This window comes from Callorhinchus milii, unplaced genomic scaffold, assembly GCF_018977255.1.
Source record: "Callorhinchus milii isolate IMCB2004 unplaced genomic scaffold, IMCB_Cmil_1.0 Scaffold1, whole genome shotgun sequence".
Lineage (NCBI taxonomy): Eukaryota > Metazoa > Chordata > Chondrichthyes > Chimaeriformes > Callorhinchidae > Callorhinchus > Callorhinchus milii.
Genome location: NW_024704742.1, coordinates 94,914,866 through 94,941,284, shown reverse-complemented (window position 1 = coordinate 94,941,284; position 26,419 = coordinate 94,914,866). Strand labels below are relative to the sequence as shown.

The following is a 26,419-nucleotide window of genomic DNA, read 5'->3' as shown; positions in this document are numbered from 1 at the left end:
CAAAGTGATGAATGCTGTAGCATTTGCAACTTTGACTCAGATTTAACACCAAATACCCAGGCACAGCTGGGCTGTGCATGGCCTGGCTGGTCCTGGTGTTCTTAGACTTACTTTCAATTATTTGTGGCAGAGCAGAAAATATGATACAATAAAACAGCTGAGGCTTTGTGGCTACTCCTTCATCTCCTAATATCTCTTGTTCCTGTGGGGCCAGTCATTTGTTCCATTTAGTTTTTCTTAACCTGATGAAGACCAATTCACTTGTGCACTGTGAGTATTTACTCTTGGCTTACATTCCAGCACCAGTTTCAATTGATTTAAACATTTATTAAGTGTGACATCTGCATCTTATTTTCTGAATAGTGCATGAGTTTATAAGGATCAAATAGTGCACGTTTTTCTTAATTATTTTCTCATTGAATAATATTATTTAATTACTAAACAGTGGTACCTCCATCATGAATAAGGAAGGTGGGAGGGAGAAACTCGCACTTTAAAGAGTGGGATTATCTGAATTATCAGTAGCAATATGGCCATTAACTTCAGCTGTTTTAAAAATGAATGTGAAAGTACTCTCTGTGGTCCCCAAGCCTTTGTTGGCTCTTGCTAATATGTGCCTAAATTCTACTTGTAAATATAGTGTACACCATGGTGTACACTAAGTATGCCCAATCATGCCACTATGCCTCCTTCCATACAAGGTTAATAACCATAAAAGGTTATTTACAGTTGTACATCCAACATAAAGTCCAAGGTAGCATCTTCTCCTTTCACTTAAAAGAACCGCCATAAAATTCAGACCTGACTGAGAGGTCAAAAAGCTCTGACCTCTGTCAGCTGTAAGAGCTATGAACTCGGATGATTTCAACACTATTCCTAGTTGGCCATTGGTGCACAGTACAGACTTCTGAAACGTTCCATTATAATGACTGGCATAATCACATGCCAATAATAATAACGCTTTGGAAGAGAAAGGAGTTTCTAACTGTGTCTTGGCCAACAATCCTGAGGTTCAGTCCCATCCTTGAGTGAGATTGGAATGCCAATGCCCTTTATAAAATACCATTACCTTAAATTCCTCCAGTCCACCAGGTGGAGCATTTTATAACAAATTTAAAAATCAGCAGGGAAATGAATTATTTGCATGGTTCCTAACAATGGGTGGTGAGAATGGGGGAAATAAGAGGAGAGAGAACTGAATACAGCTCATAGCCATGCTACCTGGATATAGGAGAAGAGCCCGATGGTAGCAAGGCAGACAAAGATTTGGGGACAAATGACAAAAATAAATACAATACAAAATTACATTTGTACATCGCCTTTCATGTAGGGAGAATGTCCCAAGGTGCTGGACAGTCAGGGATTTGGACCTGAACTGTGGGTTGGGATCAGGGAGGGTGGAGGTCAGGGAAGGTAGGAGGGTGGCTGAAGGCTCGGTCAAAAAGGAGGGTTTTGAGACCCACCTTGAAGGAGGCAAAGGAGGGAGCGAGGTGAAGGGAATGTGGAATGGAATTCAAAGGGTGGGGGCCGAAAAGCTGGAGGCCCGACCACCAATGGTATGGGGTCAACAGGTCACAGAAGTAATAAGGAACAACACCGTGGAGGAGCTTGAAGGCAAGGATGAGTATTTTGAACTCTCCTCTGGGGGAATGGGGAGTCAGAGGAGGTTGGGTGTGATGGGATCGCGGAGCCTGGTGTGGGCAAGGATATGAGCTTCAGAGTTTTGGATGAATTGCAGCTTGGGGAGGGAAGAGTTGGGAAGGCTGACAAGCAGGGAGTTGGTGTAGTCAAGCCTAGATGAATGCACGGATGAGGGTTTCGGTAACCTAAGTGGTGAATCAGTGGCAAATCCGGGTGATGTTGCGGAATGTGGTTTAACAGTGCAGTGGTGCAGAACATACACACACACACACAAATAAATAATCCCTGGATTTAATACAGTGCTTTTCATATCAGAAGGCATCTCAAAGAGCTTCACAGAATTTGCTTTAGCATTTTGTCAATGAACGCAGCAGCCATTTGAACAAAGCAGTACCCCACAAGCAGCTATGAAATGAATAACAAATTTTATCTGGAGGTTGGTTGGCCAAAAACCAGAAGAAACTCCCCTCTCATTTTGAATTATGCTAAGGGATCTTTAACATCCACCTGAACAGGCGAGCAGTACCTCTGTTTAATGCCTCATATCATAAAGGATGGCATCTCCAACCACACAGCATATCCATAGCACTGTATTGGACTGTCAGCCTCGACTATCTGAGTACAAAGTCCTGATGTGCGGCTTGGACCCACAGCCTTTTTCCTCAGAGATGAGAGTGTTTTCAACTGAGATAAGTTGACATACGCAGGCATTTCAAAAATAGAGACAATCTTCATTCAGGTACAGGGTATATTTTCTAAACACATTTGATGCCTCTTTTTTCCTAATTTTGACTTTTAGAAAACAAGAGTCTGGTTGGTTCCATCTGACCTTATCCTGTTGCTAGCTATTTGGTTACTTAGTGCACTTGATTAACAGGATCTGGGATGTTCGACTCTCAGTGTACAATGGATTTCATTTCTCTGTGAAAACTGTGCACAACTCTTCCATCCATTATTCCGAGATAACATATTGGGGTCAAGACCCGAGAATGGCTTTTAGCATGAATGCCTGTCAAACCCTGTTCGCAGGCACTTTTACAGAGAGTGCTTATACCTTGTGATAGAGGTCTTCATAAGCTTGAGTACATTTTAAGTATATTGCATGCTACAATGGAAAGTGGATAATTAAAGTGACAGTGTTCATTTGTGACATACCTGGGCTGCAACGTAAAGCTACAAGCATACAGGATTGTCATTTTGCATTTTGCTTTAACTTCAAAAAATAGTACATTTGATGTGGTTAATGTCAGGGAAATAGAAATCTTTCAGATTACCACAATATATTTCAGATTTCCATATATATTCCAGAGTTACATAGCTCAGTTGTTAGAGCACTCGCCTTGCAAGCAAGAGATTGGTTTGATTCCAGGCAGGGCATAATGTTGAGCACGTTTCCTTACTTCACACACCTCTGTTTACCTAGCAGTAAGTAAGAACTCAGTTGTTAGTCGATTGGCGGATCGCTTTTCCAGGGATAATAACTCCTTAAAATATATATATATATTAATTTGGTCACTCAATCCATGACTGTTTGTGGGACACTGCTGTGTGCAATTGGCTGCTGCATGTTGCTCACAAAATATACAGTCAATTCACTTTACTGTATATCCTGTGAAGCGCTTTGAGACTTCTCAAAGACGTGATAAGGCACTATATCAAACGCAAGGGTTATTATTATAAAAAACATATTTTATAAGGTGAAGTGTCAATCATAATTGGTTACTACAGTTGAGCTCCCGGCTGAGTGAATCTCTCTCACTTCTTTTTACTGTTTGAAACTTTTTTCTGTGATGTCTGGTGTCTCCTTATTGGAGAATTGCAGAGACTGCAGTGATGGAGGCACAAGCGCCACTCCTGATGTGACTTGGATCTGAATGGTCATTTAGAATGGATAAAGAGCAAATGGACTTTCTGGACTTCCTAAAAGGTCCATCAACCTTTGTGATGAGAATTCCATATGAAACGGAAGTAAACCTCATAAACCTATGAATGAGCACTGAATAATTTAATTTTGCCAACTAAATAAAAGTGTGTGGCAACAAAAGAATAATTTGTGGTTTCGATAGGTCCTTAAATGTTCCTTCCTTCTCCTCCCACTACCCCCAAGACCCACAAAGCATTCCCTAAGTTTTTTCAAAAAAAATCTCTTCTTTCACCCTTGACCAATGCCCCTCTAGATCAGGCAAGTTTTGCATAATCACAAGAAACTTTCAGATGAAGAAGGCCCTTTAGCTATTCAATCTCATCATTCCAGAATACTCATCCTGCCACCTTCCCATCACAGCATCAAGCTGTTTCATAAATAAGTCCAGCATTCTGACCTCAGTCACCATTCCCAGTAACCAATCCAGTGTATAATTACCCTCTGGGTAACAAAATATGCCTGGTGTCTACTCAAAATTGCCCTTGACAAGTTGAACTTGTGCCCTTTTATTAATGCCTCTGATGCCAATGAAAAGTCAGAATGCTGCTGAATCTTTCTGACATTAGTCTGGGTCAATTCACAGCAAGACTCAATATACCTTGAAATAACTTTTATAATGTCATAACATTTGTGATGTTATAACAGCTTCCTGATGATAGCACTGCTTTTAACTGCCTTCAGAAAGTTAAATCTAATGTTTCTTGCCTTCTGATTCAACCTTCTCCACTTTTCAAAGTGCAGAATAATACTAATAAATAATCCATGCATTTGATATTGCGCCTTATCATATCTTCAAGACGTCTCAAAGTGCTTCACAGAATATACCCAGGCAGCGCGAAACATTGGGCAAGTTTCCTTACTCCACACACCTCTGTTTACCTAGCAGTACGTAGGAACCCGGTTGTTAGTTGATTGGTGGATGGCTTTTCCGGGGATAATAATCCCCTCCCACAAAACCCAATAATAATTTGGTCATTCAATCCACGACTGTTTGTAGGACACTGCTTTGCGCAATTGACTGCCGTGTTTCGCCCACAAATGTACAGTCAATTCACTTGACAGTACATTCTCTGAAGTGCTTTGAGACGTCTAGAAGACGTGAAAAGCGCTATATCAAATGTAAGGATTATTATTATTATACTGTGAAGTGAATTGACTGTGGGTGAAATGTGGCAGCCAATTGCGCACAGCAGTGTCCCACAAACAGTCGTGAATTGAGTAACCCAATTTTTTTTTGAAGGGATTACTCCCGGAAAAGCGATCTGCCAATCGACTGTTAACTGGGTTCCTATTTACGAGGCTTGTGGAGTAAGGAAACTTCCCCAAAGTTTTGCCCTGCCGGGAATCGAACTCGGGTGTATTGCTTGTGAGTCGAGTGCTCTAACCCCTGAGCTACCAGACTCCACACCTTACTAATGCTGGGTACAGTTCCATAAGACCTAACCAACTTTTGATATTTTGCCCAAGTTGTCATTCCTTATGTATGAGTGCAGATAGTGTCAACAGACTAGGCAACTATGGAAAGCATCACAGCTGAGCATGACAATAATAATAAATCATTCTTACTTTTGATATAATAACGATAATATTGAAACAAGTGGTCAGTTCCGATAGCATGAAGGATAGAGCTGCAATTTAGGCACCAGGAGCTATTTGGTTCTAACTGATCTGTGCTGATAGTTTCAATGGGGTGGCATCGTAAAGTTGCAGGTTCAGTGAGGAAAAATCTAGCCAGTTTCTGTTCCTGGTCCCTTTTCTTAGTTGTGTGCATGTGTGACCACCAGTTGGGGAGAAGGTCAGGCTGAGATGCAATGCCTTCTACAGCTGAGTGGCGTGCTGCCATTCACTGCCAAAGTTTACACGTGAATAATGTTTAGATTTAAGAAAAAGAAAAAAAATGACACCTCAAAGTGATTCACAAAAAATGGCAGTCAAGTGAATGTGAATTTGTCCCAAGTCATGCAGAGGCCAATTGTGGCATCTCTGTTGCTGAGATCATCTAATTTACCACAGACCAGGGACCAACACTTGAATCTTCATTGTTTGTATAACTAAGTTTCAACTAGTTAATGAATTTACCTGCGGAAAGCTAAAACTAATGTTGTAACACAGAATAGTTAACTCCTGTCAGATTGTGGCTGTTTGCCAGCACCAACAGTTTTCTCCTTACTTCTTTGCATTGAGAAATCCCTTTGTGGAGACTGTCAGGTGATAGATTCAGTGAGTTCAGATGACATTGTTAACAACAGCAGTGAAGCATGAGTTTAGAATTCTCCCCTGAACCGTCGATTACGCCAACCTGAAACTTACTGCACACTATTTGTTATTTTTTTAATAATCTCTATACTCACCCTATTTAGTGAGTCTCTAATTCTATCTGTGAGGGTGACTGCACGTCACTGATGTGTAGTCCTCCCCTCGTGTGGGAGGGGCGTGCATCCACCCTCACAAACTGATGTGTGATAACTGTCAGGAGAGGTACTGGTTGCCTTCTTAGACTTAGAGATGTACAGTAACAATAAATTATATCAAATAGCCCAATTATTTCTTGATTGCTGATTGATAAATTTTGAGCGATCAGTTGTTAATGCTTCCATTAATGTCATTACAATCCACCAGCACTGAATGCCCTGGATGTCCTCTCGGTTACCACTAAATGTTGCCCTATTTGATAGCACTAAATCCACTTGATATCCTGAAATAAAAACAGAAGTCGCTGGGAACACTGAGCAGGTCAGGCATCTATGGAGAAAGAAAAGTGAGTCAACGTTACGGGTCCATGACTCTTCGTCAGAACCCATTGAATCCCACTGGATATCCTCTCTGATACTTCTGTGATTCCAACCCCAATCTCGGGTGCAAACCCTTAACTGTGCAGTGCCTTGACAATTCTGTTGTTATTGTCCTATTTGATACCACTGAATGCACTGGCTGCCCACTGAATGCACTGGCTGCCCACTGAATGCACTGGCTGCCCACTGAATGCACTGGCTGTCTTATTGATAGTATTGAATGCACTGGCTGCCCTATTCATAGTACTGAATGCACTGGCTGTTGTATTTGATGCCACTGAATGCATTGGCTGTCCTATTGATAGTACTGAAAGCACTGGCTGTCGTATTTGATGCCATTGAATGCACTGGTGATCCTATTGGTAGTACCGAATGCACTGGCTGTCCTATTCATAGTACTGAATGCACTGGCTGTCGTATTTGATGCCACTGGATGTCCTATCTACTAGCAATGAATCTACTGGCTGTCTTAAGCACCTTTTGGCTTGGTCTTTTTTTAAAAAATGTGATTTCAAGACAGTAATGTTATTTGGTGACTTAAATAGTCATAATGGTATGAGCTTTATGACATCATCTGGACCCCTGGATCAGATTACTGCCCTGTGATCGCCGCCAGGCATTCCTTATGCACTTTTTAATTTGCTAGGATTTACGATAGTGCACATTATTCACGTCGTAAATGGAGCAGTTTAGGTGTATTCAGGAGGGATTTAGCTTGTGCTTTTGACTTAACTTCTGAATCTGTTCTAATAATTAATGTCTCACCAGCAACTTCTTAAAGGGATATTGACCACCGAAGGTCCACTTCAGAACGATTGCTAAATAAAATTATGACAAAGTCCAACTTTAGAGTTCACAAAACATCCATTACATTAAAGTTCATTGTAAATTCAATGGTTATTATTTTTCTGTAATAGTTAATAAACTATAACAGGATGTCTTGGTTGTTCCTGGAATCCCCATGTATTTATCACCAAAAAGATGAACCTAGGCTAAGTAACAGCTTCTGACCAGTTTTATTCTGGTTATTTTAAGACTAGGAAAATGCCACTGAATCTTTTATTTTGGAAAGCTAAAATATTCTGGGTAAAAGAAATAGGCGGATTTGGGAAAAGAAAATCGATGCTGGGCGATGATAAACAATCTCGTTCATTCTTTCAATCTTGTTCATTCTGATTTTGATGAACAATTTAAATGACCCCATTTAATCTGAGTGACACAGTACTTACACACTCTTTTAGAAATGAGTGTTTGATTTATGTCAGGAGATTCCTGAAAGTGAGGGTAATACATTTTCAGTAAACCATATTATAAATGCATTTTAGAAATTGCTTTCTGCTAAATGGCACTAAGTTCTTTGAAATCAGCTCTTTGCAGTGAATGTCTTGCCATGCAACTTTGGAATGATCTCTGAAACCTGATTCATCTTTTATTCTAAAACAAATGTCCCCTGACTGAGGCCACACCACCTGGCTACACTTTCCATCATACCCTTCGACCTAACCGCCGTGGTGGGGTGGCTCTCATCTCCCGGTCCCCGCTCAGCCTATCCCCTTACTCCTCTGGAACCTTCCCCTCCTTTGAACACCTTACCCTCTATCTCCCCTCCAACCTTTCCCTCAAAATGCTCCTTCTCTACCGCCCCCCCAAGCCCTCCCTTATCTTCATCCCTGACATCTCCACTCTCCTATCTTCCCTCTCCCTTTGCTCTGAACGCCTCCTCATTCTTGATGATTTCAGCCTTCACTTCACCCCCTCCTGCTCTACCTCTGCTGACTTTTCCTCCCTTATCTCCTCCCTCAATGTCTCCCTCCACATCCACTCCACCACCCACGTCCACGGTCACCCCCTCGACCTGGTGATCACTTGGGGTCTCACTATCTCGGACCTCACCATCATCGACAAAGTGATTTTGGAACATCATTTCAACCCCTTAACTCCTCAATCCCTCTCCCCACCACCACCCAACTCACCTCCATCTCATACGCCCCTGGAAAAAATCTCCATTCCCTCCCTCTCGGCTGCCTTAGAGTCATCTGCACTCTTTCCCCTCTGGGCGACCTCCCGTAATGACCTATCCTCCCCGGTCACGCTTCTCCACAGCTCCCTCTCCTCCACTCTCGATCCCTCGCTCCTCTCTCTTCCGAACCATCTCCTAATCACCAAAATCACCTTGGTACACCAGCCACCTCCGCTCCCTTAAAGCCCAAGCACGTTCCGCTGAGCATACCTGGCTTAAATCAAACCTAACTGTCCACCGGCAGATTTGGCTGGACCATGTCAAATCCTACCATTCCGCCCTCGCCTCCGCTAAATCATTGTTCCACTCCAAGACAATCTTGGAGGCTAAGGACAACCCCAGGCTCCTCTTCTCCATCATGAACCAACTCCTCTGCCCACCCTCTCATGCCTCACCCATCCTCATCTCAAATGCCAACTGCGAGGCAGTGCTGAACTTCCTCAAATCCAAAGTCGAGGGAATCCACTCAACTACCTCTGCCATTGCAACTGCTACTCCCTCTCCATCTCCTCCTCCCACCCCAGCCACTACCCACCCCTCCCTCCACACCTTTGAACCTGTCTCCTTCTCCTCTCTCATCACCACCATAACCCGTATGAAACCCACCACCTGCTCCCTCGACCCCATCCCTAACCCCCTCCTTACTTCCCAGCTCCACCTCTTTGCCCCTCTACTCACTGACATTGTTAACCTCTCCCTGTCCTCTGGTACTGTTCCCACCCCTTTAAAAAATGCTGTCATCATTAGTATTATTAAAAAAACTCTCCCTGGACCCTTCTCTACTCCCTAACTACCGCCCCATGTCCAACCTCCCCTTCCTCTCCAAGGACCTGGAACGATTTGTTGCTTCTCAGCTTCGCTCCTTCCTCTCCCCCCACTCCCTTCTCGAACCCCTCCAATCAGGTTTCCATGCCGCCCACAGCACAGAAACAGCCCTGGTCAAAGTGACAAATGACATTCTGTCCATCTATGACCAGGGTTCCCCCTTTCTCCTTGATCTTTCTGCCGTTTTCGACACCTCTATTGACCACTCGACCATTCTATCCTCATTCACAGCCTCTCCTCTAACCTCAACCACCTTGATTGTTTCAGATCGTACATCTCCTCCGCCTGCACTTCATCTCCTCAAAAGGCTTCTCCTCTAGCCCCCGGATTCTTTCGTGTGGCGTTCCTCCGGGCTCTGTCCTTGGTCCCCTCCTCTTCATCATCTATATGCTCCCTCTTGGTGACATCATCCGCAGACATGGGGTCAATTTCCACATGTTAGCATGTCTGTCAGACTTCAAATCTTGGATGAGAGCTAACTTTCTTCAGTTGAACATCAACAAGACTGAGGCTCTCTCGATTGGCTCCCGTCAGCACCTCCTCTCCTCAGGCGCTGACAGCATCACCATCCATAGTTGCTAAGCCAGTCCAGAACCTTGCAGTCTTGTTTGATCCTCAACTATCCTTTCTACCCCACATCTGCGCCATGATCCGTTCTGCTTTCCCCCACCTCCGCAACGTTGCCCGGCTCCGACGCTGTCTCACACCGCAAGCTATTGAAACCCTCATACATGCCTTCATTGCATCAAGGCTCGACTATGCAAACTCCCTGCTTGTCGACCTCCCCAACTCCTCCCTTCACAGGCTGCAGATCAACCAGAACTCTGCAGCCCATGTCCTCTCCCGCACTAGTCTCCGTGACCCTATCACCCCCATCCTTGCCCAACTCCACTGGCTTCCCATCACCCAGAGGATGCAGTTCAAGATTCTGGTCCTCATCTTCAAAGCCATCCATGATCTTGCTCCTCCCTACCTCTCCAACCTCCTAACCGTCTACCACCCCGTTCGCTCCCTCTGCTCAGTGGGCTCCAGCCTGCTTCACGTCCCCCTCCTTGCTTGCCCCACTATCGGTGGGCGGGCCTTCTGCCACCCTGCACCCACCCTCTTGAACTTTATCCCGCAGTCCCTCCATCTGGCCCTCTCCCTCTCCACCTTCATGACCCACCTCAAGACCCTCCTCTTCGACCGTGCTTTCAATCTCCCTACTTACCCCCTACCCTCCCACCTCCCCTCAGCTTGGGTCCGTAACTCTGTCTGTCCAGCACCTTGGGATGTCCTCCCGACGTGAAAGGCGCTATACAAATATAATTTTGTTGTTGTTGTATTTTGTTGCTCCAATGATTCCTTCCCCCTCTGCTCAGACATACACATACACACACAAACATTTTTACTTTGTTGTGGCTCATTAAATTTTAAATAGGTTTCCAGTTAGAAAAATATGATTTCTCCATCTTATGAATCAAAGCAACGAAGTACTGAAATATAAACAATGCTGTGAATAGAATGAATACAAAAAGGAAAAGTAGTAGCTGTTTGGTCTGGGTTTGAGGCACAGGGATGAGCAGGGATCAGAGGTCAGGTTGATTCAGACTGTGGCTGCAGAAGGCCACAAATTCGGCCATTTGTACAATTGGAGTTTGAGTCGACAATGAAGTTGTGGTTGGCTTTTATCCATATAGCCATCAGACTGTTGCAGATGAGAGATCTACTTGTCCCATGACTGTCGAGCAGGTTGATACCAATACAAACAGGCTTACTTTTCTGTGATTTACAGTGAGTCTGAATTTGATCGTGTTCCAAATAGTGCCACAAAAGCCCAGTTCAGCAGTGGCCCCTAAGACACTCAGTGACCTAAAAGAAGTACTGTTTAGGAATTGCCTAATCCACAAGATCCACTTGAAAATATCAACATCATACAATTTAGTTATGTGTTCACATTGTATTGTTAGTTCTTAAACACAAGTGAACCAAAGTTTTGTTAAGCAAGGTAAGCATTTGACAGCTTAGATGATCTACTATTGCTTGACACATTTATAATGTAACTAACAGTTTAAAATAGAGTCCCGGATTAATATTTTACAAGCTACATGAATACAGCTAAAAAAAAACACATGGTTGCAATTGCAAACACTGCCTGACAAGTTTCCTGTCTCTTGTCCAGTTTAGGACCACCCTATCAGTTAGAGCAATGGCTTGCAGGTTAACTGAGGGGAAGAATCCCTGCCCCCCATTGATTGCTTTGCAACTCTAAGTCCTTACGATGAGCTACGCTGGCTGGTCTTCCATCAGTGGTGCCCTGGAGTACCGAGGACCCGGCTGAATATGAAGGCTGTATTGAGAACTGAATGAAAGCAAATGGTATCCAGATAATAAAGACTGACAGATGGAAATTTGGATTTAGGTCAACTTGTCACCCATCTATAATGGAGAAATGTGGAGAGGAGTAATGAAAATTATTGTCACTCCGCATCTAAAGAGCACATGGTTAACTTATAAGGAATCGTCAACAAATATTAAGCAATAAGTGGCATTTTACAATACTGCAATTCTTTGAGGAAGTAACAAAACTAAAGGATGAGGGCAACACAATGCCTGTTAGAGTATTTACCTGAATTTTCATAAATAACAACATCAATAACAACAACAAAATTACATTTGAAAATAATTTGAGAAATTATGAAGAAAACGGTCATAGATTATAGAATTAAGAGCATTTTGGCTACCTCCCATGGTACTATTCAAAAAGGGAAAGGAGTTTCTCCCTGTGCTGTGGCCAACAATCTGCCAAGTAAAAATTTGTCACCCACTTCATGACTCTTTGTGGGACAGAAGGCATTGAAATAACACAAAGCAAAATAAGCGAGAAAATATCTGCGCGGTGGAGAAATGGCCAGCAGAGTTCCATTTGGATCGGTTCTGAGTGCCCTGCTGCTGTTCACGCTATTCATAAATGATATGAAGCAGATTACCTCTAGTGGCATAACATTTGCTGATGATACCAAGCAATATGGCCCTTTACGGGTATGATGGAGATTGATTACATTCAATGCACGATTCAATGGACTAAATTAAGTGAATCGGTTAAGGAGTGACAGGCGAATTTTAATGTGGATAAATATAAAGTGATGTACGTTGGAAGAGCAAACAGTGCCTTTCATGTCAGGTGGATGTGAAGTGTAATGACTATCAATTTTATTTTGGAAGGCAAAACGTCTACATCAAGAAATATTCATGTGGTTGGGGTGAGACATTTCAATGACATGCATGTGTATGCACATGACGTTTTAATGGATGTTAATCTGTTTTAGGACCTTCCTCAGTTATCAGCACTGATGATGACTCCGCCAGTCCTTTGCATCACGTAACTAACGGCAGCAACACCCCGTCCTCGTCAGAAGGTGGTCCAGATGCTGTTATCATCGGAATGACCAAGATTCCTGTCATCGAGAACCCACAGTACTTCAGGAATTCGATCACCATGCTCAAATCTGACACTTGTGAGTACATCTTTAAACATCTTCATACAAGTTAATGGTAAACACTGAGTTAATTTATGCCAACAGCCCAAATGGTTCCAAAATTCACTTTAAAAGGTATGAGCACCCAAACCTGAAGTAATTATGGACAGTAAAATTCAATTCATCTTTTAGTTGGTTGTGCGTTCAACAAAACCAACTAAAAGATTAGCCTTGAGAACACCTTAATGCAAAGTTATTCTTACACAACTAGAATTATAAATACTTATATGTCGGTTTTATTTCATTTTTTTTTAAAAAAACTACCATGGACTCAGGCTGATTCATTGGCTTCTCAAATGAAAAAATGACCGACTTCTAGATTGTCAGTCAGGTCACTGCTGAGTCAAGTCACTGTTTCCTCTTCCAGAATACAGCATCCCTGCACTTTGTGCACATGTACAGCACCCACCAAGTGATATTGATAACCCAGAAATCAGACATTTTGGGGATTCTCTGAGGAAATAATGGATCAAGTTTGAAAAGCTCACATAATTTTTCAATGACTCCTCAATTTGGTAGAAAGTGCCAAGTTCAATTTGGATTTTCCCTTTGGGCTTGACACAATGTTTGCTGCTTTCCACTTGGTGAAACATCATAGAGGTACATGAGATAGATGAGCCAGGAGAGATTAGATTTGAGATTAGCCTTAAGAATGTCAACATCTTTGCCATGAGGGCCCGCAGATTTTCTAGAGTAAAACTATTTATGTTGATGTTTCACTTGTACTTTTGGTGTTTGGTCTTGGATTTCAGGGAAGATTTAGGATATAATGTAGTGTTCAAGCTTACCTTATCTGCTGATGCATGCTTGGTGTGTGACCTCTGAGTGTCTATATACGCCAGTGAATCATTGCATAGAACACACCAAGCGCATTTGCTCATGTGTTATTCAGTTAGGTCTGTCCTTTGTGCAAACCTTGTAGGCAATAGGTGTGAAAATAAATTATGTATTTTACATATGAAAACAAATAAGAAAATATTAATAATGAAGCTGAAGACAAACCCTGATGATGCAGTGCCTCAGGTTACCATAACATCAAGGAAAATGCCAAGGAAGGAAATAAAGAACAGTAAATTCATCTTATCGTTATATACAGTGACGGATCCAATACAACATATTCATATTGCGCCTTTCACGTCAGGAGGACGTCTCAAAGCACTATACAAATTTGCTCATGTATTATTCAGTCAGGTGTGCACAAATCTTGTAGGCATGTCTTGGCACCCGGCAGTCACAAACCATACATAAATCAATGGATAAAGTAATCTTGACCATTAGATTGTAAATCCTCAGAATGGATTTTTTACATCAGAAACATGTATCCTCAAAATCTCTACACTTTACAATAAGAGAATTTCTTTAATTGATTACTTAACTTTAATAACTTTAATTGATTACCTAAGTCTCTTGGATATACTTTGGTGTGTTTTCTGGTGGCAGCGTGGTTGCTAAAAGGCCAATTGATTGCCATATGGATGATTTGGAAATAATAGATTTTCAACAGCAGTATGTTCTGGAAGGCCTTTAGGGTAAGGAACATAGATTTCAGGCAAACCTAGAGGTTAGAGGAAATAACTGTTTCCCACATTATACTGGAGACGTAGAACAGTCTTCCAGCAAAAGCTGATGCTTCAATTGAACCTCATAAAAATAATCAGAAAATTATTTGGGGAGGACACGTTTGCAGGGCTATGGGAAAAAGAGCGGGGGAGTGGGATTGAATTGGATAGCTCTTTTCAAAGAGCTGGCACAGACATGATGGGCCGAATGGCCTCCTTTTGTGCTGTATAATTCTATAATTTTATGAAATCTGGTTAGAAATTAAATGGGAGATTATTGTGGTAAAATGATTAACTGGACCCATGAGGCAATCATTCCTGTTGGAAGGAGGGAAGTAGGAAGAACAGAACAGCCATTTTTGAATAGTAGAAATGTTGGATGGATAGATACTTTGGAGGTTTCAAACCCCTTTGACTGTCAGACAATACTTAAACAGAACTTTCTGTCAAGAGATTAACTAGATGCAGTAGTTGTGGATACAGTGATGTCCAGACAATGGGTTGTACCTGGTCTGTAAAAGAGCAGGTTTCATGTGCTGAACAGTCTTTACTTGTTCCGTGCTTGCTCATGCGCTTATGTAGAAGCCAAACAATTCACTGTGCTTTGGTTTGATCTAATTGTTGGTTCACTTGGCTCCCAGCACTGTGTCCAAGGTTCATTCATGCAAGGCACAAATACCATACATCAACAGCAAGTAACTAGAATGAAGTAGAGCTAATGGCTGTCTGTGATATCTCAAATATCCATCCCTGATGGATCAACACACTCATTATTTAACTGCCTGAAGCAATACTTGATGTAAAAGTTTCAATGTCATGTACTTATTAGGGTATTCTCAAGACTCCCCCTCCACAAAATAAAAGCATTTTGAATTAGAGCCAGTTGATCGCAATAGAATAAATCACTTGTCAGTTTATTATTGTTGTGAATTATTTAACTGAATTCTGGTAAGATTGTATTGCTTTATATCTGAAACTTTAAAGTCCCACTTTATTCTCATCTCTAATCGGAGGGGAATTAAATAATAATAATGATCCTTGCATTTGATATAGCGTTTTTCACGTCTTCCAGACGACTTAAAGCGCTTCGCAGAATATTCTGTAAAGTGAATTGACTATACTTGTGGGCAAAACACGGCAGCCAATTGCGCAGAGCAGTGTCTCACAAACAGTCGTAGATTGAGTGACCAGATTATTTATTGTTGTTTTTCTTGAGGGATTATTATCCCCAGAAAAGCAATCCACCAATCGACAAACAACCAGGTTCCTATTTACTGCTAGGTAAACAGAGGTGTGTGGAGTGGAATGAGGAAACTTGCCCAACATTTCGCCCTGTTGGGAATTGAACTCAGGTCTCTCGCTTGCGAGGGGAGTGCTCTAACCATTGAGCTACAGGACTCCACAATTCTAATGTGATCTTGGCAAGTTATCAGGCTGTTATGAAATGCACCACTCTAAAATGTCTTAACCTATACAACAGGGCTAGGCATTAAGAGGAATGCCAATTCTAATGGTTTTGAGAGGACAAGTAGTGAAAGATTTGTCTTGCTATTTGGTAATAAATGGACATATGCTCAGCAGAGGTTAAAAGAATGTTTTTTTTAGTAAATTTATGACAATGTGCAATGTTTTGCTCCAAATAGCTACTGAGGCTGGTATCATAACAATGTTTAAAAGAGAATTTGATAAACATTTGAAGAGGAAAGATATAAAAGAATCAAAAGGAATATGGGGGAAGAGCATGGAATTGGGATGAGCATGGAATTGGGATGAGAAGTGGATGAGCTAACACAACTATGAACACAATGCGTTCAATGGCCTATTGTATCAATGCCACTTTTATCACATTCACGTAACCAAATGTGACATAAATGTCTACAAAACCCTCTAACGGCAGCACTCAGCATGGCCACTGGTAAAAGCTCTCACAAAATGGAAAGCATTTTTTCTAGGGATTCCCTGTATGCCATGCAGTCATAAGCTTTCCTACAGAAAGGTGATTTCCTGAAGAAAAAGTGGTTTAGATTCCCAGCATGTTTTCCAGGGGCCACGCAGCAGTGACCCTACTGGATTGCTATGATGATGGAAAGTCTTAGCACTAGTATTGTACATTAGAAACACAGCTGTTATTCACCTTTCATGGAACTTGAAAACTGAAAAGTTTCACTATTTCTACTGGAATATTGGGAGACGTATTCATCCTTTTCAACACATAGGTCATGAGCTGGTGTTTGAGACCTTTGTTACAACTATTAAGAAGTTTATGTAATTTCTCTCAAACAAAATTCAATCAGCTAGATACACCGCCTGTTATCAATTATAATAGCAAAACCCCCAAAAAGGTAAGGATCAGTATTCTATTAGAGGTAGAATGAGACAGGATATATTGGCTTTTCATTGCCTGACAATAAACATTATTAAAAATACATTATTAACAATGGACTCAATTGTTTCAATACACTCCAAGACGCTACCCACGTGAAGGGTACTATATAAATGCAAATTGTTGTTGTCGTTGTCCCCTGTCGGACATCAAGTGCTGGATTAGAGCAAACTTCCTCCAGTTGAATGCCAACAAGACCGAGGCTCTCCTGCTTGGCTCCTGTCAGCGCCTCCATACCTTGGGCGCTGACGGCATTACCCTTCATGGATCCACTCTACACCTCACGGAGCCAGTAAGGAACCTCAGTGTCCTGTTCGACCCTGAACTGTCCTTCCTCCACGACATCTGTGCCATTACCACCTCTGCCTTTCCCCACCTTCGTGACATTGCCCGGCTCCCCACTGACTTTCACCCCAGGCCGCTGAGAGCTCCTCCACACATTCATCACATACAGACTCGAATACGCAAATTTCCTGCTTGTCAGCCTCCCCAACTCCTCTCTCCACAGGCTGCAGATTATCCAGAACTCTGCAGTCCATGTCCTCTCCCGCATCAGGCTCCGAGGACAATTATATCCTGTTAACTATTGTCCTATCTCAAATCAGCTGACTCAAATTCCATCTGAATCTAGACGTAGACTTATTTCTTAGCATTTCAAAGCATGAAAAGGTTGGACAATTCTTAAATTCAGCCTTAAACTTGAGGTCAGTTTTACTTCAATATTTTTAGAAACAATTCTAGGTTCTTTTAAGAGCTGCAGAAAAATGGCTTCAAAATTAAGACTGAATTTAAGAACCATACAAAATTTGCAAATGATAATAAAAAATCTAAGGACTCAACCCTAATGGAATTTCTCCCCTCTGATTGTTGATGTAGTATGTTTACTTACTGTATCACAAGGTTACAAGAGGAATCTCTCATCTCCTATCCCTTCTCATCACGATGATCCTCACTTTTGCTTGCTTTATTTTGTTTCATGCATAAGGTGTTAGAGCTTCAAAGGTTTATTTTGGTCCAAAAAAAATCTCTACTTTTAGTCCTTATACAGTTAACAAGTGCTTGCTCTAAATTTTCCTGAACTTCATCCCTACTTCTCGGCTGTTGAAACCCAGACAGATGTTGTTCTGCCACTGTCTCACACCGCAGGCTGCCGAAACCCTCATACACGCATTCATAACATCGAGGCTTGACTATGCAAACTCCTTGCTTGTTGGCCTCCCCAACTCCTCCCTACATAGGCTACAGATCATAGAATCATACAATTATGCAGCACAGAAGGAGGCCATTCAGCCCATCGTGTCTGGGCCAGCTTTTTGAAAAGAGCTATCTAATTCAAACCCACTCCCCGCTCGCACCCCATAGCCTTGCAAACTTGTTCTTCCCAAATCCAGAACTTTGCAGCCCGTGTTCTCTCCCACACTGGGCTCCGCGACCCTATCACCCCCATCCTTGCCCGACTCCACTGGCTTCCCATCACACAGAGGATACAGTTCAAAATCCTGGTCCTCACCTTCAAAGCCCTCCATGGCCTTGCTCCCCCCTACCTCTGCGACCTCCTAACCTTTGCTATCCTGCTCACTCCCTTCGCTCAGCGGGCTCTGGCCTGCTTCACGTCCTTTGCCTCGTCCACCCCACCATCTGCCACTCTGCCCCCACCCTCTGGAACTCCATCCTGCAGTCCCTCTGCCTCATCCCTTCCCTTGCCTCCTTCAAGACCCATCTCAAGACCCTCCCTTCGACCATGCTTTCGATCACCCTACTTCCCCCCGCTGCCCTCCCCAATCCCGTTCTCCAGCTCGGGTCCGAAACACTGACTTTCCAGCATCTTGTGACATCCTCCCAACATGAAAGGCGATATTCAAATGTAATTTTGTTGATGTTGTTATTGTGGCAAGAATGCTCTCAGTAACAACTCCACCCCAAATAAATGTCACCCAAGAAACAATAGTCCCTAGGCAGGGTGAGGGTTTGTCTCTTGAGGAACAATATTATTTACAAGAAAGTATACTCTTCTGTTTCGAGACAGAACTAAACACACTCTGGACTTCATTTCTCCTTTTAAATTGATAAGTTAAGGAACAACAGATGGATTTTATGGACATTGTAATAGAACACTTTAAGCATGTAAACATAATGAGATCTTAGGTCTTTTCTCAATGATGAAAGGTGTCCTGTAATACATTGCCACTGTACGACTGTATTATTGTTACGCATCACTAGCCAGTCTTTTAGCAGGTTAGCAGGAATAAACAAATAATCATTGTGAGAATTGAATCCAACTCCTGGTACATTGGTAACTAAGGAGGTTACGACTTTTCAGTGAGGCAGAGAGAATATTTATCCATTTAGGAAATCCAACTAGTGCTGCATGCTGGAAACAATCCTTTGCTGTTTGCAGCATGACTGTTTCATTATTTTTAAAAGGAAGATTTCAATTGAGTTTAGAATTAGAGAGTAAGTGTGGATATGAAAATAGCAATGAAGATAAAATGCCTTGCATTTAATACAGACCCTTTAACAGATCAAGACGCTTTATTGTTGATGTGGACTGCATTGTAGACAAACATTACAGCCACTTTGCACACAGGAACATCCCACAAACAACCAATAGGATTCTGTGCCCCAGAAGTTAGAATAATTTTGTTTCCGAACATTTTTGTTCAACCTAGAGTGTAAAATGCCCCCACTTTGCCCTGTATTAAATCTGACCTGATGTAATTCTTCATTTTTTCTAGTTCTTTAAACTCGCCTCTAACAATTGAATGTCCACTGCCTTCTTTGAGTACATTGTGTCTCTAATTGGTAGCTGGCAGCATTAGGGGAGGTGGAATTCGGCTGTATTTGGAGTTTGAGGGCTAACCGAATGATTCAGAGCTATCTCATTCATTTCTATTTTAACATGCCGATACAAGTGAACTCAGTTTGATAAATTTGACTGTAAAACATGTAGAGGCGATTGTATATGGAGTAGTTATTGATGGCAAGAAGATGAATACAAGAGAATTTCAATAACAGTGTGACTACTGTAGAAAGGTTTGACACAACTGTAATATTTTATGGAAAATCAATTAGTTCCATTAATGCAAAAATGTCCTTTGCTGTTTGCAGCATGACTCTGTTTTATTACTTTTAAAAGGAAGATTTCAATTGAGTTTAGAATTAGAGGAGGTAAATAAATCTTCATGCAATAGTGTCCACTGCAGGGAAAAAAATGTTAGTCAATATTAGCCCATCTTTCTTTAAATCTGCCAACAGTCAATTAAAGAGGGAAAGGTTCTGTTTCCAATTCCTTTATGTATGTGGTGTACAAATTAAAAACAACTTGATTGTAAAGATCATGCCAGAAATGTACTTCTCGCATAGGACAGCTTTTGTTTGAGCACACTTCTACTTTCCATTTGGCAGTCATGGGAAATAGCCATCAAATGAATGATCATTTTTACCTGGAGGATTCTTGGCCAGGACACTGGGAGAAACTCCCTTCTCCTTTCAAATAGTGCTATGGAGTCTTTAATATTCACCTGAACAGGCAGACAGATTTTCTGAGAGAATGTTGTGCACAAATATTCCCTGATCCTTCAAGATAATCAAACAGAATATTCATTTTTGTCCACTAAAAGTTTCCTCAAATAGTCTGCTTTAACTGCATTGCGCCTGCCTGTCACCAAGTTGATAACTAGCAGGCAAGTATGCCACCAGAGTCTAGAGTTACTCTACTGATGTAAAATTTCATAGGTCCAGAGTTTGTCAAATTCTTAAATTGTCTTTAATTTTGAAGCCAGTTATTTTAAGAACTACAGAAAAGGAGCTTCAGAGTTGAAACTGAATTCAACAATTGCTATGTCAGTGGAGCCAAATTCTGAACATTCTGAAATGCTACGTTAATAAAGAAGATCTGGACCCAGGTGATATTTTATCCAATTGAACGTGTTCATCTATCCTTAGTTCTTTTTTTCTCCAATAAAAATTAGTTCAGCTTTGTAAGCCTCTGTTTATAATCTCTGAATTCCTAAATCATCCTTAATTGTACTTCTTTGAACTTCTTTCCCATGCTTTCAATATCTTTTTGAAGTTAGGGTGCTCAAAGATGCACAGTATTCCAATAATGGCCTTACTGGCGATCTATACATGATTAGAATCACGTCTTTCGATAAATGACCTCGGGAGGCAATCTACTATTTGATTAGATTTGTTGATTGCATCTTTGCATTGACTGGAAACCTTCAGAGAATGATCAATAGTTACACCCAGATCCTTTTCCTTCTCCACTAATAAGCACCTTTTCACGGGCATTTACTGGATCATGACCACAAACATATAAAGCAAGCAAATAATGGTAGCTTTACGACAACATTCTCACTGGCAACAATTGCAAATAATGTACATTCAATGACTGAATTTCCAGCAGTTTCCTTCAAAGTATTCTATCATCATCATCAGGAACAAATGAGATGCTGTAATCTTTCCAAGATCTATGTCTCGCTGAGGCTGAAATCTGTACTGTGAAGGAGCTTGTAAATCAAGTCAAATAGATGGTAGCATTGAGTAGAATACTCAGTTGAGGTAATTTATCCTCTTGGTTAGTTTCAGCTGGTACCTAGCACTTTAAGAGGGTGGAGAAGAGTTGTTTCTGTGGACGTGTGCCAAAAATGCTGCTAGGTATGCCATAGATTTCTCCATGTTGTGTTGGAGTCCTTCCTCCAACCTGTTCATTCATTGAATTTGACAGAAGTTTGGCCATTTAGAATACTACTGTTGAAAGTGACCATCAATCCCTGATTGTTGGAGAGAGTGGTGTAGGTGAAACACATATGTGAAACTCTCTGTCTGGTTTAGATACCCTTAAGTAAGGTAGCGTGTTCAGCCACTCAGCTGACCAAAAACATGTCTAGATTTATGTTTTCTGGAGGTTTCCAAATCAAATATATTGAAACTTCAACAGTTGTTCTTAATGCAACTGGATGGCATTACATTAAGCGTTAGAATCACAATTAGAAAAATATTTTAGGATTTTTCCATTGTTTTCTTAGGACAATAATTACAAGTTACAATAACTGCATATTATTAGTGCCTATTTATAGCTGAAAATGTCGAAAGTGGAGGGCGAGAAATAGGTTGCTTACATAACATAACATAACATGTAGGAGCAGGAGTAGGCCATTCGGCCCTTCGAGCCTGCCCCGCCATTCAATCATGGCTGATCTTTTAATCTAACTCCAGCTAATAACATAACCCCTGCCTTATCTCCAGGGAGAGAGATACACTCAAATGTAACAACAATGATTTCAAAAGTCAAGACAAAGGTAAACTTAAAAAAATGTACTTTTGTTAAAAAAAATCAGAAAACACTATTCCCATATAAACATTTACAGGGTTGCATGTAACCAACAAAAATAATTAAGGCTTTGAGCAATTTAGTTTCCAGGCAGACATTCTTATAACTTGGGAAGTTAGCTATTAAACCCTTTTTAATTACGTTTGTTTTAGACTCTGCGCTTTCAGTTTTTCTGGGATGCAGGAGTAAGTTAATGGAATGAAGGCTCAAGATTCCTGCGTAGCCTTACTGTGTCTGTGCTGAGCCAGATCTCTGACTATAATTAAGAGAATTGCAGGTCAGAACTAGAGAGGATTTTATTTGTGGCTTCAACTGCTTGTTGACATATCTTTACTGGCTGAAACTGATGTTTATAGCCTCTGTAAATATGAAATATTGAAGACGCTGAACCCTACGGCATTCAATTAATGACATAATTACAAAATTGCATAGATTTCTGGGGTAGGGCTGTACAGTGATGTGGAGGATAAAAGCACTGAAGTATGAGCAGAGCCGTAGATCTCAGCTCAGCTTCTGGCTTATGTGCAGAGTGGTGGCTGTTATAAAGAAGCATAATAAAAACAGCTCTTGGATTCCAATAACAACAGTTCTAGGATTCAGATATTAGGCTGGGGAGGGGAATTGAAGCTTCAAATAGCAATACAGTAGTAAGCTGATGAAGGTAACGCATTTGTTCTTCAAAGGGTAAAAACAAAACAGTGTTGAATTGACTTTAAAGATAGAATTGAAATATTCCCATTTTGTATTCTTATCGTTCAGTAAATCAACGTTGTATCATAAATAAGGATACATTACAATGGTTAATAATTCCATTTTGATTTCTTTTGAAACCATAATATGGAAATATTTGGCTTGAAGTGAGTCTGAATATCTAAGAGGTATGCCATGTTGAATTCCAAACAACAAGTGCTCTGGATTGCGCTGCTGATATCCCCTATGGCTTTAAACTACATTGTTTTTGTGTGACCAATTGGCTGCCACTTTTATCTACAGAATATATAGTTATTGCACTTAACCTGTGAACCCCACATCCATGCCATGATCTGTTCCGCTTCCCCCAACTCGACAATATTGCCTACTTCCATCACTACCTCTTTTCTCAGGCTGCCTAGACCCTCATCCATGCTTTCCTTGCTCGCCAGACTTCCCAACTCTTCCTTTCACAAGCTGGAGATTTATTTAGAACTCTGCAGTTCGTGTCCTCTTCCGCACCAAGCTCCATGAGCCGATTACCCTCATCCTCACCCGGCTTCACTGGCTTTCTGTCCTCACCCTCTGAACCTGTATCCTGGAGTCCCTCCACCTCATCCTTTCCCTTGCTCCTTCAAGGACAGTCTCAAGATCTACCTCTTTGACCATGCCTTTGGGTCATTCTTCCACCCCCTTGGCCCCCACCCCTCTTGATACCAACCCCAACTAGGCTTGACTGTCCAGCGCCTCGGGACATCCTCCCGAATTGAAAGGCGCAATATAAATGCAATTTGTTGAGAGTTAATTCCGTGATTAGCACTTTAAGATCTCCTCCCAACTTAAAAGACACAAGGTGAATTGCAAGGAATACAAATAAGATTTTTAATCAAATAAAATCAAATATTTTTAATCAAATATTTACTTAGGTTGCAACAGATCGTATTCTACAATGGAAGCACACTTCCTTGTAAAGTGTCACCTGATCGATTTACTACAACAATAACAACTTGCACTTAAATAGCGCCCTCCATACCGGGCAGCATCTAAGAGAGCTTAGCAGTGCCCGAGGCCGAGCCAGGGAGAAGGAGAAGGTGACCATAGGCCCGATCGAAAAGTAAGATCTTCAGGCGCGACCTGAAGATGGGGAAGGAGTGGGCGAGGTGAAGGGATTGAGGGAGGGAGTTCCAAAGTTTCAGGGCATAGTGGCTGAAGGCTAAAGGATATTGCAGGGTTACTTAGACTTATCCGAGTAACCCTGCAAAGCCCTTAGCAGTGGTGCAGATCAGCCTTGTTATCCTCCATCTCACTATTTGAATTCTGTGGCGACAAATTAGTCTGTGTTCTTTGTTCCAAATTAAAAGGAATGCTTTCTAAAGTGTACAAAATCTTGATGAGCTGTCTTATAACTGTCCCTTGTTGCTTTGCGAAGTCCTTCAGTTCAGGGTTATGCCTGTGAATTGCACATCATAATGGGACAGAATGGGATGCTCAAATTGATTCTTTGGATGCTTTGTCAGGAATTAGTTGTGGGAGATCATGTGATGCAAGATGTAACCTTGGTTGAGAAGCATGTGCCGGAAAAGCTGCCAGAGCACAATAGATACGCTTTTTTTTAAACCAATCCCGGTTACCATAGCAACAGAAACTGAAGAATACTTGAGTTATATTTATAAGGGAAAACCTTGATACAGGCAACTCATTTTTCTTGTCCTGTTATTCTGAAATGCTCCACGCCTCTGTGGGTAGGCATACTATTACAAATCTGTGATTGATTGAAGGAACTATACACAATTTGTGTAAGTCTCATAGTGCAATAGAGAGCAGAGGGGGATGGGGAATCCTCCTCTATCTGTCTTGCCTATACCTACACACACGCATACACACATACATACACACACACACACACACCTACCTACACACCTGCCTACTTACATACCTATCTACCTATATACATGCATGCATACCTACATATATACATACCTACCTACCTACATCCATACGTACATACTTACCTACATACCTACCTACATACATACCTACATACCTACATACACATCTACATACATACATGCAGGCCTGCCTGCATGCTTTCATATATACTTACAGTACTCTTCCATTACTTAACGTTACTCCAATGCTCCAATTTTAGGTTTCAATATTAGTTCAGTCAGATAACGAACCAGTATTTAGGAGACACGTGCTCAATCCCACTCGTCAATAGCGAATGCCAAAATGCTGTAAATAATAACCTTCAGGAGACTGTGTACAGATCAGGGGCACATTAAATTAACAACATTAACATTTGTATAGCGCCTTTCATGTCGCGAGGACGTCCCAATGTAATCTGTGTTCTATGGGAGGATTGCGTCCTGCGGTCTGCCTGTTCAGGTGGACATTAAAGATCACATGGCACTATTTGAAAAGGATTCCTCCCAGTGTCCTGGCCAACAATCCCTCCAGTAAAACATAATGGCTGTTTGTGGGGCATTGCTGCATGCAAATTGCTATGCCATGTATGCAAGTCATTACAGTTTATCCTGTGACGGGCTTTGAGACATCCTCCCAACATGAAAAGTGCTCTATGCAATGTAAACATTATTTGCATTTATTATTTGTATTATGTGTGCCACTTACCTGGAAGCTGAGAGTGGGCAGGATGGATGCAGAGGCTGTAATGAATCTGAGCTTGTGCTCTTAGTTCTCATTTGCTAAGATACATCAACTTCTCTTCCAGATGCATTCCAGCAAAGCTCACATTAAACTTTATATAAAATATATCCTGGGACAAACCAGCTGCCTTTCCATTTGAGTGGAAGCGAAATAGTCAGCTGACTTTATTTTCACTAGTCCCCAGTTCCAGTACTATAAAAGATTAATTATATTGCTTTTTTTTCATTTACCTTATTTCCTGTATTTCTTTTCTCCATTTGTTGGTATTAAATAAGAACATTGTACCACATCTGTCATGCAATATGTACTATCCAGTCAACAGCACCGCTATAGGACTCTCTACACTATTTTAAGTTATGCTTCTCAATCCTATAAACACCCTATCCCAAATGAGAGGAGTGGTGGGTGGCTCATCTCAGACCTCTCCAATCATTTTTTAAAAAATTCCACTTCCTGCATGAAGGCATGGACACTTGTTGGGGAACAGGGTCATGGACATGAATGACCTTTGGCACTGAAGCCAAGTGGCCATATCTTATGTAATCTAGACAACAACTTGCATTTCTGTAGCTCCCTTCATGTCGGGTAACGTCATAGAGAGCTTCACAAGGATGAAGGTTGGACGCCAAGCAAAGGAGAGGAGGGAGGATGGAAGGACAATTGAAGTGCCAACGGCCATTCATGTCCATGACCCTCTTCTTTCTACCCCAGGTGACACCTTCCCCCTCACTGAGGCCACACCACTCGGCTACACCTACCACCATGCCCCACGCCCCAACCGTCGATGCAGTGGTGTGGCCCTCATATCCAGGGCATCACTTGCCCTATCCCCCTACTCCACTGGCTCGTTCCCCTCTTTCAAACACCTTACCCTCTGCCATCCCTCCCACCTCTCTCTGAAAATTCTCTTACTTTACCACCCTACAAAATCCCCACATTCATCTCTGACATCTCCACCCTCATTGGTTCCCTCTGCCTCTGCTCCGACCGCCTCATCATCCTAGGCGACTTCAACCTCCACTTCACCCCCTCCTGCTCCATCTCCTCAGATTTCTACTCTCC

The 26,419-nt window shown here is 41.7% G+C and overlaps 1 protein-coding gene across 1 annotated transcript in view; it reads left to right on the top strand.

Moving 5' to 3' along the window:
• The window catches only part of ntrk2a (neurotrophic tyrosine kinase, receptor, type 2a), a 129,676-nt gene that overhangs the window by 58,203 nt on the left and 45,054 nt on the right, over positions 1-26,419 (top strand). Inside the window, exon 12 of the mRNA XM_007906808.2 lies at positions 12,511-12,699. Within this exon, the coding sequence (XP_007904999.1) occupies positions 12,511-12,699 (189 nt within the window). The remainder of the gene's footprint in view (positions 1-12,510; positions 12,700-26,419) is intronic.